This window comes from Alexandromys fortis, unplaced genomic scaffold (assembly GCF_014885135.2).
Source record: "Alexandromys fortis isolate MF-2015 unplaced genomic scaffold, M_Fortis_MF-2015_v1.1 scaffold_50, whole genome shotgun sequence".
NCBI lineage: Eukaryota > Metazoa > Chordata > Mammalia > Rodentia > Cricetidae > Alexandromys > Alexandromys fortis.
Window position 1 is genome coordinate 9,646,896 of NW_026067932.1, and position 20,585 is coordinate 9,667,480.

At 46.9% G+C, this 20,585-nt stretch overlaps 1 protein-coding gene across 2 annotated transcripts in view; it reads right to left on the reverse strand.

Annotated features, from left to right (window-relative positions):
- Positions 1–20,328, reverse strand: part of Aldh1l2 (aldehyde dehydrogenase 1 family member L2) — a 38,217-nt gene extending 17,889 nt beyond the window's left edge. For both annotated transcript variants that reach the window (XM_050145763.1, XM_050145764.1), the window contains exons 1-10: positions 20,150–20,328; positions 12,236–12,380; positions 11,363–11,597; positions 9,337–9,502; positions 7,501–7,602; positions 7,243–7,332; positions 4,615–4,749; positions 3,364–3,489; positions 2,903–2,994; positions 1,042–1,189 (exon numbers count right to left, since the gene is read on the reverse strand). In XM_050145763.1, the coding sequence (XP_050001720.1) occupies positions 1,042–1,189; positions 2,903–2,994; positions 3,364–3,489; positions 4,615–4,749; positions 7,243–7,332; positions 7,501–7,602; positions 9,337–9,502; positions 11,363–11,597; positions 12,236–12,380; positions 20,150–20,197 (1,287 nt within the window). In that variant the 5' untranslated portion in view covers positions 20,198–20,328. The remainder of the gene's footprint in view (positions 1–1,041; positions 1,190–2,902; positions 2,995–3,363; positions 3,490–4,614; positions 4,750–7,242; positions 7,333–7,500; positions 7,603–9,336; positions 9,503–11,362; positions 11,598–12,235; positions 12,381–20,149) is intronic.
- Between the last annotated feature and the right edge of the window lie 257 nt (positions 20,329–20,585).

Below are 20,585 nucleotides of genomic sequence, written 5' to 3' on the forward strand. Positions count from 1 at the left end.
CTCATAAGAATTGAGTGTCCAGAATTGACAGAGGACTTTGACTCTAAAAAATCTCAAAAGCCAATTTTTTTAAATGGACAAAGGATTTGAATAAGCATTTTCACAAAGAAAAATAAACAAATGCACAGCAAACACTTGAAAAGATGCTGAATGTCATTGTCCATTAGCAAGTGTAAAATCCAAACCATAATGGGGTGCTTTTCACACACCAGCCGAGAAAGTAAAGAGAGAGAGGCAAGCGATGGAGCTTGAGAAAGGGCGCGGAGAAGTGAGATCTCTCCATTACACTGGTGGCGGGGTTCCTAGATGATATGATGACTGCTGTTGGCGATTCCTCAAAAGATTAAACACAGGGTTACAGTCTGAGTCCCCCGCTCCACTCTCAGCACGGCACCCAAGAGAACTGAAGATGTGTGTTCACGTCAAAGCATACGCCTTGAAGTTTTATATCAGTATAATAATAATGGCTGCCCAAGGGAAATGGTCTAAACACATGTAGTATGATGAATAGATTTATAAAAAGAGAGCATAGATTTTACAAAGGAAGTGTACCTGCACACAGTGAGATAGTATTGGCCAGAAAGAAAGTTGAAGTGATGATAACTGCTACAGGGTGCACCTTGAGCAGGTGCCAGGTGAAAGAGAACAGATACAAAAGGCCACATGCTGCCCACATATTCCTATATAAAATATTTACTCTATGGCAAATCCATAGACACAGAGAAGAGACTGCGGTTTCTGAGGGCCTGGATACAGAGTAGGTGAGCAGAGAAGCGTAAGATGGTCAACAATGGGTCTAGTCTTTCCTTGTGGAGTGATAAAAATATTCTAAAATAAGATAGCAGTGTTGATGATGATTGCAAAATGTGTGAATGTTCTAAAAATCACTGAATGGCAAATTTAACCGGGTAAATTATGTGACGCCCTAATAGAATCTCAATACAACTAGTCTTAAAGGCCATCAGTATAAATGCAAGCACACATGCTCTCTGTAGCAGTGGATGGGAAGTGTTTGGAGCTGAGCATCAACGAGACACTTACGTAATCCACCACCAGCTCCACCTCTTCATCCTCTCCTCTCAGTTTCCGCACGACCTTCTGGATGAAATCCTCAAACTTGGTGGCCATGTAGACGTCTTCGTTCTGCAGTTGAAGGCCACCACACTTCTGTCTGACCTCTTCCACCAGCCTTAAAGTGAGAACCAGCTCATGTTAGAGTCTCACGGCCTGTCTGCTAGCATTGGTCAAGAGATTTGGGAGTGAGTCCTGTTTGCATCGTACAAGATTGTCCACGTGGCAGCTACAGAAGATAAGTTGTGGGGCATCCTGGAGAGACACACTTTCTGCTCTCACAGAGGACCTGGGTGCAGTGCCCATCACCCTCATAGGACAGCTCACAACAACCTGTAACTCAGTCCCTTCCGGCCGCTGTGGACTGCTTGCATGTGATGCATGTAAGACAAGCATGCACACAAGCACACACAGAGACAGTTCTGTTTCTTTTTAAGTTTTCCCACAACTATAAATAAGGAAGTTAAGGAAAGATGTTTTAGCTACAGTAAATAGTTAGGAGCATAGAAGTCTGAACCTTTCAAATGAAATCAAAAAATGAGAAGAAAAAAAAGAGGCAACTTTCTAATTGGAAAGACCGTGATACCTGAATGCAGTAGAGAATATTTTCTGTAGTCTATCTACAAGAATAATTTGTTTGTCTTACATGTTTAACTTAGGCACTAGATAGCACCCCTAGTAGGCCAGTGTCATCCACAAGTCCTTGCAGATAAAGTGGACAAAGGCTCTTAACAATAAACGAATAGTTTGAACCCAGAAACCCAAATGGCAGAAGGCAAGAACAGACTCCCACAAGTTTGCTCTGATTTCCACATGGTATGTGGTTGCCCAGGCACACCAACACAAATACATACATGATTTTTATAAAGACAATAATGAGTGAACAAGTTAGACCAACAGGAAATGGGCAATTCCTGCAGGCATCTTGTCAGCAGTAGATAAGAATAACTACAGTAGGCTGGAGAGATGGCTCCGTGGTTAATAGCTTTGCCTGCTCTTCCAAAGGTCCTGAGTTCAATTCCCAGCAACCACATGTGCTCACAATCACCTGTAATGAGATTTGGTGTCCTCTTCTCGCCTGCAGGGATACATGCAGGCAGAACACTGAATACATAATTAAGAATAACTACAATACAGTCTTGGAATCCTTACCAAGCTAATCAGAATTTTCTCATAACTCACGAAATTATAGTTTATAGGCCCAATCCTCTTGACATTGATGATGTCACATGCTCATGAAATGAATACTTTTGGTTACTCCGTGACTAAGAGAGAGAGATGTCAGGGGGAGTGGGAGAGGGTGGGAAATGGTCATATTGGGACACAGGCAGGTAAGGTGTAAGAATTAGTGTCCTGGGGCTGCAGAACGACTCAGCAGTGAAGGGCACATCCTCCTGCAGAGGACCTGAGTTTGGTTTCAGCACCATTTGAACAGTTCATAACTGCCCGTAACTCCAGCTTCAGGGGACCAGTGCCTTCTTTTGGACTCTCTCGGTACCTGCACACACTGACACTGGCATTCTCTCTCTCTCTCTCTCTCTCTCTCTCTCTCTCTCTCTCTCTCTCTCACACACACACACACACACACACACACACATACACATACACATAAACAAAAATAATATATTTTTTTAAAATAGCAAACAATTCAAATCATTAAAGAAACGTGAAAATAGTCTGATTAGCAACCAATAAATAACCAGACCTGTGAGTGTGACCATGGAAACAACAACAAAAACCACAAAGAAGAGGGAATTATGATGGACACGTTCTCAGGGAAATGTATGTGTGTGTGCTCATTCGTGCGTACTCACAGAGGTAGTGCCTTTACCTCACAACATCCATTGAGCTGGCTCCAGATTTAAAGAAGTCTGTGGAGTCATCAATCACAGGGACGTTGCTTAGAATTCGAGCCCAGATAACCTGCACAGAAAGGGCCACTTTCATGAAGAAGGACCATGTGGAATCCCGGGGCAGAGACCTCTTTGCCCTTTACATGAAGATGCAACGTGGAGGTATTGTTCGCCCCAGATGCCCAGTAAACATGACAGGACGGGAGCATTCCACCCCACCAGTCTCGTCCTGTGAAAAATGACGTGCAATTACATGTGAGGTTGTGTCCTTCTCGTTAGCATCAAATGACCCCCAGCCTGGGTTTCTGAATGGTTCGACCTTGTCCTCCATGTCCCAGGAGAAAAAGTCACGCTTCTACTGCGCTAAGGATAATTACACCAGCTACAAACAGGTCTTTTTTTCCCAGGTAAGAGTCGATTATGGACAACACATGTTCACCTTAATGGTCTCTGCCACCTTCACCTCCTCTGCTGTGAGTTCTACCGCCGAGGTCTCACCCGACGAGAAGTACTGGGAGGCAGGAATCATCTTCCCATCTTCAAACTGCAGGTTTTTCACCACCAGCTACGAGACAGCAGGAGAAAGAGCTGAGCATCTGATCAGTCTGAGAGCGAGGCTATTGGGAGGCAGAGTCTACTGTGTTAGATGGGTGTGGAGACCGGCTTGTTTGGATAATACAAACATATGGTTGAACTACTTCCCTGTGTCTAAGAGGACTCAAATGACATCTTAATGGTGGCAGGAAAAAAGGATAGAGTCAATTCTAGGGCCAGATGCATCTCAAAATGGATAAATGGTACACCTATGGAAAACTTGCATTGTGGTTACAGATGCCTGGACCAAAGACTCCTACAGGATGCTAGATGCCCCCAGGACACTCCACCGCTGCCAGCACGCAGTCACTGTGGTGCACTGTGGACGCATGTGCTGGGATCTGACGGAGATGAATGCTTTTGTGCCTGCTTTGCTGTTGCGGTAGTGGAGGCTTAGTGAAACTCATAGTCTAGTGTCACCCAGGTAGTAAATAGCAGAGCTGGTTTAAGATCTACCAGTGACCAGGTGGTGGCGCAAGCCTTTAATCCCGGCATTCAGGAAGCAGAGGCAGGTGAATCTCTGTGAATCTGAGGCCAGCTCCGTCTACAGAGCTAGTTCTAGGACAGCCAGGGCCACACAAAGAAACCCTGTCTTGAAAGACAAAAGCAAAACAAAACAAAAACCAAACAAACAAATAAAAAAGACCCAGCAACAGCTGGCACTAAAACATTGTAACATAACAATTTATTTATCCTTAAGTGGGGACAGTTCTGTAAACTACCCAGAGATAGCCACACGGGTGGGGCTGGCCTGGGGAGGTGACAGCAGTGGACGATGGAAGAGTCCACTTGAGTTTCACTGGATCATCTCAATCTCTGGCAGGGGGAGACAAATATGGATCTGAGAACCAGCAGGGGAAACCATCCTTCCCAAGCCATCAGGTGGAAGGGCAGAGGTCCCCATCTCCCTCTTCTCACTGTGAGCGTCCATGGGGTCTTCCTGAGGAACCTTGTCCTTGGACATGCAAATGCCTCTCATCTTGGGAGGCAGGGCACACACCGTGACCCTCCCACCTCCCAGTGAAAGCAGGAGGAGCTATCCCCTGTGAGCTGCGGTTATAGAAGGAATACAGAGAAAGTGACTTTATACACTCACTGCTTTTCCATCGTTACCAAAAAGAACCAGTCCATTTTTGGTAACAAGGCCAGGCTTCTCGGATCCTCTAATGTCCAATGGCTCTCCAGCAGGCACGGAGCTAGTTAATAACGATGAACCGTAGAAGGTCACCATCTGAGGAAGACATCAAACCCTGTGAACTCGGGAGGTAAAGCCACTGCCCGGTGTGTGTGTGTGTGTGTGTGTGTGTGTGTGTGTGTATGTGTGTGTACACACACAATCGTCACCGTGTGTGCAAACACTGAAGTTCAGATTTGTGTAGTAACGTTGAGACACGGTTTTGCCATGTGTGTTTATTTGGTGAGACTGAACCAAGCATCAGTAGAAAGGGGACAAATGAGAATCTCTGCAAATGTGTGATCAATGTCTCAGAGACATTGGAGAGAGGCTTGGGGGTCAAGGGTGCCTGTTAGCACCCACGTGACCCCTTAACAACCACTGTAACTCCAGTTCTAGGACATCCAATGCCTTCTGGCTCTGAGGGCTGCTACACACAAGTGGTATACACATACACACTCAGGCATGCACATATGTACAAGTAAAATGAATAAATAATTTTTTAAAGTCTTAAAGATGGGGGCTGGGGAAATTCTCAGCTGCTCAAGTGTGATGTGGGATTCCCCTCTGTATGGTATGAATATGTTTTATTACCCTTGGTTAATAAAGAAGCTGCTTTGGCCTATGGTAGGGCAGAATATAGCCAGGCAGGAAATCCAAAGAGAGAGAGAAAGAGTAGGCGGAGTTAGGGAGACGCTGTGTAGCTGCCCAAGAAGCAAGAGGTAGCAACCACAAGCCTTGTGGTAAAATATAAAATAATAGAAATGGGTTAATTTAAGATGTAAAAGCTAGCTAGGAATACGCCCAAGCTATTGGCCAAACAGTGTTGTAATTAATATAGTTTCTGGGTGATTATTTGGTTCTGGGCAGCTGGAAAACGTAAAAACCGTCTCTGTTTATACAAGTGCTTGGTGCATAAGCTTGAGGACCTGAGTTTGACACCCAGGTAAAAAGCAGAGTGTGATGGCGCTGGCCTGCAATCCCCGTGCTGGAGAGGCAGAGACTGGAGGATCCCAGGGGCGCAGTGGCCAGCCGGTCTAGCCCATTGCTGAGTTCCAGGCTCAGGGAGAAAATATCTCAAAACCAAAGCAGAAGAGCAAATCAACACCAGTCTCTGCCCTCCAGACACACTTATGCACATGTATGCACCTGTTCTCACACATATATGGCCTCACACACTATACTCCCTCACAAATGCACACACACACACACACACACAGGAGCACATATATACACATACAAGGAAAAGGTTCAAACAGTTGCACAAACAGGTGATATGAGTGTGTCATTCAAACTGAATGAGATTAAAAGAGAAAAAGTGGAGCCTTTTTTTTACCACAAAGGTGTGTGTGTGTGTGTGTGTGTGTGTGTGTGTGTGTGTGTGGTGTGGACCCGGGGGGGGGGGTGGCTTGTAGTGCTGGGGACTGTCCTGGTTCTTTTTTGTTTGTTTGTTAACTTGGCACAAGCTAGAGTTATCTGAGAAAAGGAACCTCAATTGAGAAAATGTCTCCATCAGATTGGCCTACAGGTATATCTGTGGGGCATTTTTATTTTTAATTTTTTATTGTTTTTATTGAGCTATATATTTTTTCTCGGCTCCCCTCCCTTCTCCCCTCTCCCATGGTCATGGGGCATTTTCTTAATTGATGATTGCCATGGGAGGGCCCATGCCACCCCTGGGCGGGTTAAGAAAGCAGGCTGAGTAATCCACGAGGAGAAAGCCGGGCAGCAGCTCTCCTCCATGGCCTCTGCTTAGGCTCCTGCCTCCAGGCTCCTGCCCTGGCTTCCCTCAGTGATGGACCATTTCCTGGAGGTGGAAGATGACATAAACCCTTTCCTCCCCAGGTTCCTTTTGCTCGATGTTTTATCACAGCAATAGGGAACCCTAACTAAGACAGGGCTGAACTCAAGGGCTTCGTATATGCTAGGCAGTCACTCTGCAACTGAGCCCCAAGGAACATGGGGACCCTTCCAGTGCAGGGTGATGAGGGGTGAGCAGTGCAGGCTGTTTTGGGGATCAGTTCAAGAAAACAGGACTAGAAAAGGATGGTGGCCAAGAGCAAAGGACACTGATTTTTTTTTAAATTATCATTCTATAAATTCGGTTATTTATTAAGCTGTAATGATTAATATGTATTGAGTATTTCCTGCATATCAGGAAATGGACATGTATCAACTCATTTAACCTTCCTTTCTTTCCTCCCTCCTTCCTTATTTCCTTCCTTTCCAGACAGGGTCTCACTGTGTACACCAGGCTGGCCTCCAACTCCCAGAAGTCTGTCTGCCTCTGCCTTCCCACAGCTGCAGTTAAAGGAGGAGCACAAATCTGAAGTCAGCCCGGGAGATGGACCCCAAAGTGTAGCTCAGTGTCATAGTGCAAGGCTTAGGTCTAAATGCCAGTAGTACACACACACACACACACACACACACACACGAGAGAGAGAGAGAGAGAAAGAGAGAAAGAGAGAGAGAGAGAGAGAGAGAGAGAGAGAGAGAGAGAGAGAGAGAGCGCGAGCTTGTATGGGGGAAATGTATCCTGTGAACGCATACCTGTCCATTTATCTCTGCCCAGGCTCCAGGGACCTTATCATGACCTCGAATCCAGTTATGCAAAACTTCAGCAGGCTGGTCCCAAGAAATCTAGGTGGGCACAAATAAAGACTGTAAGGGCTAGCTAACCTTTTTCTCCATCAGGACAGGTATGGGGGACACATAAGGCCAGCTGACTTGGAGGCCAGGAAATGGTACACTGGGAACTTCTCAAAGGCGGAGGGCTGTGACCTGGCTGTGCATTATCGAGGTAGGTACCTTGGCATTTTCCTTCCTCTGGATCCCTTCGTATGTCGCCCCCTCTTCTGGCTGGGGAACGCGAGGAGCTTTTCCATCAGCTATGAGTTGCACAGCTTCTACCTAAAGCCGAGAGCATCACTGGTGTTACAGCCCCGTGATCCACAAAGGCATGGAAATCTGTGTCCAACAGACTGACTGCATAGAACTGCTCAGAAGTCAGCCAGGCTGTGGTGACAGCTGCCGTCCATGGCACACACACGGCTACTTATGTAAGTTACCCCCTGGAGACATCACAGGTATCTGTGTGTACAGGTGTGTACCACTTTCCTGGTTTGTAGATGAGAAAGTTGTGGAGTTTCAGGAACAGCCAGACAACTAATTCTAGGTCCAGCCACATTTGGCTAGGGATCGTTATGAATGCCACCAAACACGACTTCATACATAAACTAGCTTAAAGCACCAAAAGTTTTTTTTTTGTGTGTGTGTGTGTGTGTGTGTTTGTTTTTGAGAAAGGTTTTTCTGTGTGGTTCTGGCTGTCCTGGAACCCTCTCTATAACCAGGCTGGCTTTGATCTCAGAGATCCTCCTGCTTCAGCCTCCCCAGTGCTGGCAGTAAAGGCGTGCGTCACCCTATCCGGCTGATTTCTTTTTTCTCTTTTGATAATAAAACTGCACATCTTTTGAGTGTGAACTTTGTAGATCTCAGTGTCATTTCACAACAGCGAAAGGTTCGACATGCCTGGAAGGATGTCGTGCCCACAAGGCGTGCCCACTCCCAAGATCAAGCCTGCACTGAAGCATGGACTATTGTTGGGGCTGGAGGTGGAGCTCAGGGGCAAAGCTCATGCTTAGCATCTGCAAGGCCTCAAGTTCAACCCAAAAAGACAGGAGGGCGAGGAACGGAGGAAATGGGCTGTTGTGTTGTCATGGTGATGCTCGCCACCGTGACTTCACTTCTTTGAGGTGTGTCTACATTCTCTTTCCTGACACTTCACTGGGACGTCCCCGTGTGCCTGTGTGCTGTTTGGATTATCATGTTCTGTTTTGAGCACCTGCCGTGCGCTAGGTTCTTTACACGAATGATGTTGTTTAACTCTGAAAATACTTCTACAAGCCAGATAGTGTTTTCCACAATCTACATAGGAAGGAACCAAGGCCATAGAGGCCAAGGAGCTGGCTGTCTGTTCAAAGCATCATGTGTAAGTGGTAGAACAGGAATTGCAGATGAGTCTCTGTAACACCAAGGACCCTCTGAATTGATCACTAAGTGACATAAACAAAGGTCTCAATTATCCCTCACATCAGTGGTGACTTAATAGAACCTGGCTGCTTTCCCTACCAAATTCTGGTTGGGGCGGGGGAGGGGGAGGACAACCAAATGACTTGCTGAATCTCTGGATATGTTTATGGACAAAATATTTTACTTCATGGGCAATATGTATGCTCGAAGTGTTTCTCCTCCATCCTGAGCACATCTGAATGATTAAATCAGTCATCATATGTCACTCTGTTATGTAGACTAAGTAAAATACCTTTACAGTAAGTCTGTTACTCAGATAAAAAAACTGAAAGATTCTTTATACTTCCTTATAATCAGCCATTATCTACAGGGTTGACGACTCAGGTATTTAACAAAAAGGATGGGACACTTTGGCTGTCGTCCTGCCCATCCCCTTTCTTTCTTGTCAGCATCACAGAGTGAGTTTCAAGCTCACACTGACACTACAGGCGTGAACCACCGAGGGTCACAAGCGTGTGCCTGCATGCCTGGCTTAGCAAACTCTCGACGAAAAAAAACCAGCCCTCCAGCCTTAGAGGTTTCCTACATTGTTGTTGGTGGTGTTATTATACTGACCATGGCCTTGATTCCCTCGGGAAAAAGGAACCGGTTATAAAGGGCATCCACTGTGTCATTGGGTTTGACGTCGCATGCTCTCTGAAGAAGGATAGGTCCTGTATCTAAACCATCATCTGCCCAGAAAACAGAAAACCCAGCTTGCTGATCTCCCGAGATCAGGGTCCTGCAGAAAGAAGAGGTTTCAACTTAAAACGGTAGCTGCTTGTGTCAAGAATTCGTCACGTTAAAGGAAAGGGGAATTGCAATGGAAAAAACAGGTAGTGAGTGAGTGGCCTGAGAAGTTGATAACAGAGCTCACAGCAGGCAACACCCCCCCCCCCACGGTCCCTGTCCATGCATCCGCATTATGTCTTGCATGGCTGGTGGTGCCTCTTAAAAGGCGTCAGAATCCGGCCTTACTGCCACGCCTGGCAGTTTTCCTCTTCTTTGGGACTGAGTAATTTTCATCCCGGCATGTCCTTCCTACGTCCCGCTTGGTCATGTGTTAGAATAGAGTGGAGACTAAAACAGAGGGCACCCAGCACAACGTGCAAAGGAAAACCGGCGGTTGATTTAGGCTGCATCGTAGAGTAAAGTGTCCCTCAAGGTTAGAATTAGCTCTAGGCTGGCTGCATAAACTGTAGTAAAAGTCAGTTGGTAAAATCAGCTGTTCATACTGCATTCTGTATACAGCCTAGACTGAGAGACATACTTAGCTCTACAGTGGCTTATAATGCAAACAATACACAGGGTATGTGAAAAATGCCTAATGCTGATATCAGAGCACAGGCACACACAAGAGAAGTTGTAAAATGTCTGTTCAGCAGTGCCCTAAATCGTCTTTTTAGATTTATTCTAATTTTTATGCCTATGTCTCTGAGTGCATGCCATGTCTGTGAGATGACCACAGAGGCCAGAAGAGGACATCAGATCCCCTGGGATTGAAGCCACAGGCTGCTGAGAGCTACCTGATGTGGGTGCTGGAACCAAACTCTGGACATCTGTAACAGCTGCAAGTGATCTTAACTTCTGAGCTGTCTCCCCAGTCTTAGCCCCCTCTCTGAATCATCTGAATTTCTCTGAGTGATCAAGTAAGCAAGCGCTAAATGTTTTCAGAAATATTGAGGAATTAGCATTACACTGCCAGGCGCCTTGAAAATACTCATATGCTGTTTCCCAATGATTCTGCATATAGAAATAATTCAAAATGAAAAAGAAAAGATTTAAATGCAAAGGTATCTACTACTATTATTTATAAGACCAAAAGAAAATTAATTCCTGGCATCAACTTTTAAACAACAAGTATTTTTTTTTTCAGCCATTTAATCCACACGTAGTTGTTTTTGTATACTCGATAGCTGATGCCAAGCTTATCAGGAAGGTGGCAGATAGGAGAATGAAGGTGGACATGGCGGGGAGACCCAGTTCAGCCTCAGCATGGGGTGCTGTGGTGTTAGGAGCTTAGGGAGTGCCAGGAGCTGTGCTCGACACAGAAATGAGGATGTTGGACCGTCTCTTTGAGGAACTTTGAGTCAAAGGAAGGGGATGGATGATAAAGAAGGCAGATTAAAGTGACTCACATCTTCCTAAATGTACTTGAGATCCTTCGCATAAAAAGGAAAAAATTTTCCGAGAGCATCACACACTGTGAAGACCGTTAAAGTAGATGTCAAAAGTGCAAAGAAGTCCTGCCGTAAGCCAGCATGATCAAACTGATCTCATTCATCTGACCACAGAAGCATAGTGTCTCGCTGAGAAAACGTACCAAGTCACACGGCTGAACATGGGTTAATTTAAGTCGTAAGAATTAGTTAGTAATAAGCTTGAACAATAGGCCAAATAGTTTATAATTGGTATAAGCCTGTGTGTGTTTATTTGGGACTGAATGACTGCGGGACATGTGGGATAGAAACGCCTGTCTACACAGCGCTTTGCTGACTAAGCCATCTCTCCAGCCCCAAGCACCCCCAGTGTCTGCACTGTGTAGGAAATACATAACACAGCCTGTGGGAACAGCCACCGTTCCTGCTATTCCAAGTCTCACCAGTTGATGGCAGAAGCGCCCCTGTGCCTGGGAAGGAGGGAAGGGTGGTAGATGATGGAGCCATGCTTTGGGCTGTCAATGACATCCATGGGGATGAACTGTGTGCAGAAGGGGAGCACGTTGAGCTCGGCGCCCACTGACTGGTAGGCTTCCGCTACCTCCTTGATGGTTTTACCCTTGACTCTCCATCTAGGGAACTTGAACACAGGGGTCCCATCTTTCTCTGCAGCCAAAGCTGAGCACAAAATAAATAAATAAAAATAAATAAATAAATAAATAAATGAAGAGGTTTCCCCCCCCCCCTCAGGTCATGTTCTTCTATTCTCACACGGTAACAGCACAGTTTCACAAAACTTTGACAGGTTAAGCGTCACAGAGGGGAACTTGGACCGTGACTAGAGTTGGATGTCGTTTGCATCAGGTTCGTCCGTCTGTCTAGAGGGGCGTGCATCTATGTGTTGGCGTGCATCTACGTGTTAAAAGCATAATGCGTTCAGAGGCTGGTGAGTAGATCATATTTTCAGATACTGACTTTCATTACTTTTTTTTTTTTTTTTTTTGGATTTTCCAGACAGGGTTTCTCCGTAGCTTTTTGGTTCCTGTCCTGCAACTAGCTCTTGTAGACCAGGCTGGCCTCGAACTCACAGAGATCCGCCTGCCTCTGCCTCCCAAGTGCTGGGATTAAAGGCGTGCGCCACCACCACCCAGCTCTTTCATTACATTTTTATTCATTCATTTGGTGTGTATATATGTTGTGTGTGTGTGTGTGTGTGTATACCTGTGTATGTATGTCAGCCCTCTATATATCCATCCTAGGTCATTTCCAGGAGCCACGGCAGGAGGGTTTGACCCAGTGTTCCCGGGTGTACTCACCTAGAGGGTCAGCCTTCCCATCCTTGTCTGGAACTGTGAACACCCCCACTACTCGGTGACCCTCTTTCTGGAGGTGGCTGTAGACTTCCTTTCCGAAGAGGCTCTGGCCAATAAGCGCCAACTTCAGCTTGTTTTTGAAATAAACCTGTGAAAGAATGCAGTGAGGGCGGCAGCTGACGTCGTGGGCAGAAAACACCGGATGACAGATCACGGGAAACGTTGTAAGATGTCTCAAGGGCCAGAAGTTCCAAGACCTCCAACACAAAATGATTAGTCTGGTGGCTATGGTGACTGGAGGGTTGATAGTACAAGACCAGCCTCGGCTACTTAGTAACTTGCAATTTTGCTGGCCAACTGGGGTAAGAATGCTCCTGAAAACTAGACTCTAACAAAAACCACCGTTTCAGACACGAGAAACCTTCTGTCAAGTTGTTGCTCAGGGGAGTCCAAGAAACTCCCAAAACAACACTGTTACTGTTGCCCTTGATTGCCTCTCAGAAGCTGAAGGCAAGACCCCGTTGCTGAAAATGCCATGTACTTCAGACATAGGATTCAGAAAAATCAAGCTGGATTTGGCTGCAATGCCTCTTGATACAGGATACCTTTCTGTATGCTGTGAATATGTGTTGCTTTTATTGGCTGATGAATAAAGCTACTTCGGCCTATGGCAGGGCAGAATATAGCCAGGTGGGAAAGACAAACCGAATATAGGGAGAAAGAAGGTAGAGTCAAGAGAGACGCTAGCAGCCACCGGAGGATTAAGATGCCAGAACATTACCGGTAAGTCACAGGGCACATGGAGATACACAGATTATTAGAAATGTGTTCATTTAAATATGTAGAGCTAGCCAGTAAGAAGCCTAAGCCATCGGCTAAACAGTTTGTAATTAATATTAATCCTCAGAGTGGTTATTTGGGATCTGGCCGGCGGGAGAGAAACCTCTAGGTACAGCCCCTTCCCTGAGGACTAACTTTCATAGCACTAGAGGGGGCATTGCCAGCAGCCAGGGGAGAAAATCAACAATAGCTGTGACATTTGCATACCACAACAATCATTACGTCAGGATATCCCGAAAGGTGCAATGGTGGTGCTCACATCTTGGTGCAACCAACAGCTTGATTGGGCAAGGACTTAAGACTCTCTAAATAGGGAATTTATGGCTGGTAAAATAAACCTAGCCAACTCCCCGTGGCTAGTGAGGTGGTCGACCTTAGAAGACCCTACAGCACTGCCTCTTTACTAAACTAGTCTGAGTCCCAGCTGCATCCTAAATACGCATCCTTGTATCCACAGATAAGTGTAGCTCTAGACCCTCATCAAAGGAGCTTTTTATTCATAGTGGATGGAAATAACTATAGAAAGCCACATGGTTGGTTAAAATGCAGAACTGGCCATGGGAGGCTTAGCCCCAACTATAATACAATGCCTGCACCTCAAATCCCAAGTGACCAGCCCTAAGTATGTATGGACTCAGAAGGTTTTTGCACACTCACAAACACACACACACACATATGGACCCAGAAGCTTTTACACACACACATGTATGGACTCAGAAGGTTTTACACACACATGTATAGACTCAGAAGCTTTTACACACACATGTATGGACTCAGAAGGTTTTACACACACACGTATGGACTCAGAAGGTTTTACACACACGTATAGACTCAGAAGCTTTTACACACACATGTATGGACTCAGAAGGTTTTACACACACACACACACACACACACACACACCATGTATGTAACAATAATAGTTGAAGTGGCACATGGGAAGAGTTGGAGGGAGAGAAGGAGGAGTACCTGTGTTATAAACACAGAGACTCATGTATGAAATGCTCAAAAATTTAATACTGAAAAAGCTGGATATGGGGGCATGCATGTGTAATTTCAGTGCAGAGGAAACAGAGGCAGGGGGATTACTAGAGCTTGCTAGCCCACCAGTCCAGCTGAATAGGCAAGCTCCAGGCCATGAGAGACCCTGTCTCAAAAACAAGGTAGATGGGCGGCTGGAGAGCTGGCTTGGTCGTTTAGAGCACTTGCTGCTCCTCCAGGGGACCCATGTTCTGTTCCCTACTCCCGTGTTAGGTGGCTCAGGAACACCTGCAACTCCAGCTCCAGGAGATCCAATCCTCTTCTGACCTCCATGGGTACACACACACACACACACACACACACACACGAAACACACACATACACACAAAGGACACACATGCACACACTTATTAAGAAATAAAACCAGCCAGGTGGTGGTGGCATACACCTTTAATCCTAGCACTTGGGAGGCAGAGGCAGGTGGTTCTCAGTGAGTTTGAGGTCAGCCTGGTCTACTAAGTGAGTTCCTGTACAACCAGGACTGTTACACAGAGAAACCATATCTCGAAAAAGAAAGAAAGAAAGAAAGGAAGGAAGGAAGGAAGGAAGGAAGGAAGGAAGGAAGGAAGAAAGAAAGAAAGAAAGAAAGAAAGAAAGAAAGAAAAGAGTACCCAAGGAACAAACCAGAGTTGACCTCTGGCCAGCACACACACACATAGACACACCAAGAAAAATTAAAAATGCTCCATAACTATTTGAACTCTGTACCCTATAATTAGGGCAGAAACAGAATCTTCCCATTGGCCACCTTACAAAAATTTCAACTTCGCCCCACACAATTGTTAATGCCAGATATTTTAAGGCATCTGAAACTCTGCTTTCAAAATGCACAGAGGGGCCAGGCCGTAGCTTTCTGGGGGAGCATCTGTTCGCCATGTGCAAGACCCTTGGCCTGACAACCAACGTTACCAACAAAAGTGGGGTGGGCGTGGACAACTTCAAAGCACACAGAAGTCAAGAGTCCTAGTCCTTCAGTGTGCTTCTACATTCGACTCGACTGTCATCTGGCTAGTTGGAGTTCAGTTCCAGATCAGCCGAGAAAGTCTCTAAAGCAAACATGTTGCATTCACTGACCACTTTCTGAGCGTGGCCGGTGACTCCACACCCCATCCCTCTCTCTGATGTTGTGAACGACCAACCGCACAGCCTTCAACCTGAAGCTTGCACTTTACTACAGAGCCAGCCCCACAGCCCAAGGTGAGTTTTTAACACTGGGAAACGCTCAGATTCCAGGACTGTATGTCTATTTGTGAATTCGCAGGATACCAGAAGACTGGACTTAAGATATTTATTGCTTTCGTGTCTCCGAGTACAGTCTGAGTGCTGACTTGACCATGCTGGCGGAATCCACCAGGAAGATGCTCTCGTTTGTTCTCAGTGCGCGTTTCCCTTTCTGACCCCACCCCCACCCCGTACTACAAGATGCATAGAAAGAGAGTGGTCCCTGTCCTCGGGACATCAGTTGGGAGGGAAGACATCCAAGTAGACAAATCAGTGACACGGTGCTAGGATAGGTAGGCACAGCGAGGTTCCGAAAGGAGACGACATCACCCTAAGGCAGTTCTTCACAGGTAGGAGATGGCAAAAGGGTGCCTATGCGTTTGTCGTGTGTGTACGTAGTCATATGTGTGCACGTGTGGAGGACAGATGTCAGTGTCCTCCTCGGTCACTCTCCATGTTCTTATATTAGACAGGATCCTTCACCAAGCCTGGAGCTGACTGAGTCAGCTAAGTTTACCGCCAATTAGCCCCAGGAGTCACCCCATCTCTGCCTTCCCGTCTCTGCCTTCCCATCTCTTACATTACAGATACACATGACTACACACACTTTTTACACAAGTGTGTGGATTTAAACACGGCACTTTTACCTGAGGATCCATCTCCCTGTTTCTAAGGGAATTCTTTAGCTAAATCTCAGAGGTTTCATTTTGGGAGCGGGCCAAGAAAGTGGGGAGGATTATGTGAGACCCCTGGGGAGTTCCAGGCAGAAGGAAATGAAGAAATGGTACAGTGTCCAGAATGGGGAGCCATGGAGTACTAACAAGCAGCAATCGAGACAGGAGCGGCAGAGAGCTTTATCGATTCCAATCATTTGTACCATGTTATGAAGACAGTGGGACTCCCTGAGTGACTGTGGGCAGGAGGGTGATGTAGATTCCTCCCCGGGTTAGCCCATCTCTGGGGCAGCTCTGTCGAGGCTTGAGCCGGCTCCGAGGCATGCCTCTCGTGCTTGAAAATGGAGCAGAGGGGAAAATAACGGCTGCTATTCAGTGTGCTCCCAGGATGCATTTGGAGTGTGCAAAGGCTCTGGCTAGTGTGACAAGCTCTCACCTGAGCAGGAGCAGCGTGTCATGCTTCAGATAGAGATGAAGCTACGCAAGATTTAAGACACCAGCGACAAGCTTGTGCAACTCGGTCTCCTTATTGCATCAGAACATAAAGAAGGCATTCATATCAATTGTCATTCTGATATTTTTTCCTCAGTGCTGGGGGGTCAAAGCTGAGTTGCTGTACATGGCAGGCCAGTGCCCCTAGCTACACCCCCAGCCCTCATCACTTTTTAAAACGCTTTTCAAAGGGTCGTTATTTTCACGTTATCAATGTGTATGTGTCTGCGTGGGTTTATGCCCTGAGTGTTACGATGGTCGCAGAGTTACAGGTGGTGGCGAGCTGTTGAACAGGGTTACTTGCAGAGGGTAAGAAAAAAAAATCCTTGTGTACACAGAAAAGCAGTGGAGAGGCCAAGAAAGTTAAACACATAACTTATCTCTTCCATGGAACAAAGTACATAGTTGTTTTCCTGGAATGGTGGGGGGGGGATGTAGTTTACAACCTGGTAATCCTTTGCTACATGTTGGGTGAGGCTACCCATGTATCCCCCAGAATATTGTTCGTTTATCCCAGACTCCCATGCCCCACTCCCCGCAAAAAAAAAAACTTGAACATTACTTCTAGGCTATAAAACTCATCGTTGTGAGCGATGTCACTGTACTTTACAGCCTAAGTGACTTCTATGCCATCTTAGAGCCAGGGCAGTCCTGAGACCCACGGGTGTTGTATTTACCTCGGTCATCTCCCAGGCCCTCATCTTGAGCATTGTTTCTAAGTCACAGTTTCACTCACAGGGCTGAGCTAATTGTTATCTGAATGCTTTCCTCCGAAACTGGGCCGTGCTTCCGCATGGCTGACGTCAAACGATCTGGGTCAGACCCTAGAAGCCCTAGATTTGGTCAGGTTACCAAATCAGACTGATGCGAGTTTTGTTCTTCACCCTCCTGGCTGTGGAGTCTGCATGGACCCTAACACAGATGCTGGGAATCAACTCCCATCCTCTGTGAGAGCAGCAAGTGCTCTAATCCTCTGAGCCAGCTCCCAAGCACCCCACAACATGTTTGTGTCTCCCCCTCCTCATCTCCCTCCTCCCAGTCACCCCAGACAGAGTTTCCCTGTGTAGACCTGGCCCCTGGCTGTCCTGGAACTCGCTCTGTAGACCAGGCTGGCCTCAAACTCACAGAGACCCACTTGCCTCTGCCTCCTGAAATCTAGGATTAAAGGCGTGCGCCACCACTGCCGCCCCCCCCCAAAAAAATTCTTAGTTTTTTTTTTTAATCAACTCATGATGTCAACACAGAGGCCTGTCAGGAGGTGATGCCTAAAGAGGAATGCTTAGCATAGGGGAGGAGAGAGAGAGAGAGAGAGAGAGAGAGAGAGAGAGAGAGAGAGAGAGAACTCCTGGCATGGAACTGGTGACCACAGAGCATTCTAGATTTTCAGGAAAGGGGGACACATCCACTCCAGTGTGTCCCCATCATTGTAATGTCATCTCTCTGAGGCCTCTCCAGAGCCCAGCAGATGCTGGTATTATGCTCCTGGGCTTCAAGAACTGAGAGCTAGATAAATCTCTTTTTATAAAGTTCCCAGCCTCCTGCATTTTGTAATAGCCACAGCACACAGACTAACACAAACTTTCATTAAATGCAGCCCGACATACCCTTTCTTATGTACTTGTGTACATGCCTATGAATCCAGAACACATAGGCACTGCCACACCAGTGGACATTCCAGCACTCGCTACCATTTCCCTATGTCACCAATACTTGCTCCTTCCTACTAGTGATCCTAAGATCTAGTGACTTCTTTTGTCTCTAGATCCTCTTTCAAAAACGTCAGATCTGTGACTATCTAGACCTTTGGAGGGGGTTCATATGTTTAACATACATATTTGAGTTTCATTCCCAGTGTGGACGCCTGTGGTTCTTCCCTCCCCATGCAAGGTAAAATCCATTATATCCATGGTTTTGTTACATTTTGTTTGTCCTATCACCCGATGAGAATGATCTTTCCAATTAGGGATGATTATAGAAACACCCTATAAATATCTGTACACAGGTTTTATTTCTTGTGGGTTAATAGGTACCTAGAAGTGTGGAGCGTAGCATATAACTCAGGGGTGCAGGGTGTGCTTTGCCCGTGGGAGGCTCCGGCCCCATCCCTAACACCATGAAAACAAACAAAGACCTGATAGAGTGGAGGCAGCATCCTGTGGCGGAGATACCATTTAGACCATTTAGCACTATACCAAACTGCTCAGCAAGAAGGCTCGTCTGGTAGGGACACTTGCTGCCAAGCCTGGGGACCAACAAGAGGGAAGGAAAGAACAACTCACTGACAATCATCCTCTGACTTCTCCATGTGTCCTACGGCATGTCACCGCCTCAAGTAAAAATGTGATTTAAAAATTTTGCAAAGGGAACTGGCTTGCTTCCAAAGTGCTCATACCATTTTGTAGTCTTATTAGCTGCGTGTGTTCATTTTAAAATAATTCTGGAGGTGATTTATATTATCTTTAGAGTAAAATGTCTTCCTTTTGACCATGCAGAACTCTGCCTGATTCTACGCTCTCTCCGTGGCCACCTTTCCACATGTACCCCTGGGGACAGTGGGCCCCGGGACAGCCTGCTGCTTCTCCCAGCCGTGTTTCTATTTCTGTTGTCACCTGGCCTGTTCAGTTTTTATTACTGAAAACTTCTGTAACCCTACGTGGAAATCCTCATCCTTCAAAACTCCTTCCCTTCAGCTTTCCAACAGCTCACTGACAGGTGGTGACAACGGCCGGTGAGGTGACAGCCCCTTGCTGTCTTGTGACACAAAACTTTGAAATGAATGAAAACCAGGGACAATTTCTTAGCACAATTCAAGATTCTGCCTTATACATGTTTTACATATGGCACTGTCAGAGAAAACAAATGGGGCAAAATCCTTTATAACACAGCTGGGACGTACTGCTTACAAAAGAGATTATGTACACAGGATAACCGCTTTCCTTGGCCTGAACAGCCTGAACAGTCTAGGCTCAGAAAGGCTCTTCTCCCAAGGCCCACCCAAGTGCTGAAGGCTGAGCCACTTGCAACGTGTCGGCTCCCATTCCTTTTCTAGAAGCGCTGATGCAATCTCAAGCCTGAGGGCTGGGCCAAGGCCGGGGATTCTTACTCCACAGTTTAACAACGTTCCAGCGTGGCTACTCCAGCAGTGCTGGGTGATCCTGGAAATCTGGCCGGTGGGAAGCACCAGGCAGTCCCTGCTTGCAGTGCTGAGCTTGCCTGAGTCACAGTCGCATCTGACAGACCGTGCAAGGCCGGTGCCTAGTGCTCACTCTAATTCATAATCCCGATCTTATGCCGTTCACGTCGGGGCCAGGGAACCTCTCAGTTGAAATGCAAAACGGAAGAAAACAGATGCTAGCTCCTGTTCCTTTACCCATTGTCATTCCCCAGCTTGTCATCCCAGCCGGACCTGACACATTCAGTAACCTCGTCTGCAACTCATTCCCCGCAAGAGACAAAGGCTCACTTGACAATCCCCATCCCGGATACCGCAGCAGTCTTCTCTGAAGTCACCCAGTATGAAAAATGCTGCGGTCCCTTCTTGTAAGATCTGGGCATCACTGCCCACCCCAGCGTCCGCCGCACTGACCCTGCAGCCCCTGAGGTCTGGAAAGCAAGACCAGGACGTGGATGCCGCTTTGGTTGGACTCACCTGACCGGTGGAGAAGTGCCGAAGCGCCTGGCTGCCCGGCCACCGCATGATGAAGGGGAGCGCACGATTGCCACGGGCTCGGGAGGCAGGCGCTGGGAGTGGGCACCAGGGCTGCAGAATGTTCAATCCAAGCTCTGCTCACGGCCCTGCCCCTCAACTGGCAGGTCCCGCCCCTCGGCTGGCAGAGCTCCTGCTCCCGCCCCCTTCCACGTGACCCGGAGCAGTTTGGAAACGAATTGGTGCCCAGCTGCCTGGGCATCTCTTGGAAGCTACCTGGACTCCGCCTCTGTTCCATGAATAACCAAGGTGTTCACCAGCGGTGGGACCTTCCGATCTCTCGGAGTCAGGAAGAGAGATGCACCTTAAAATGATCCATTGGACACCCTGCGAGGGTTACTCTTCTTTAACAACTTGGCACAAGGTAAACTGGCCTGGA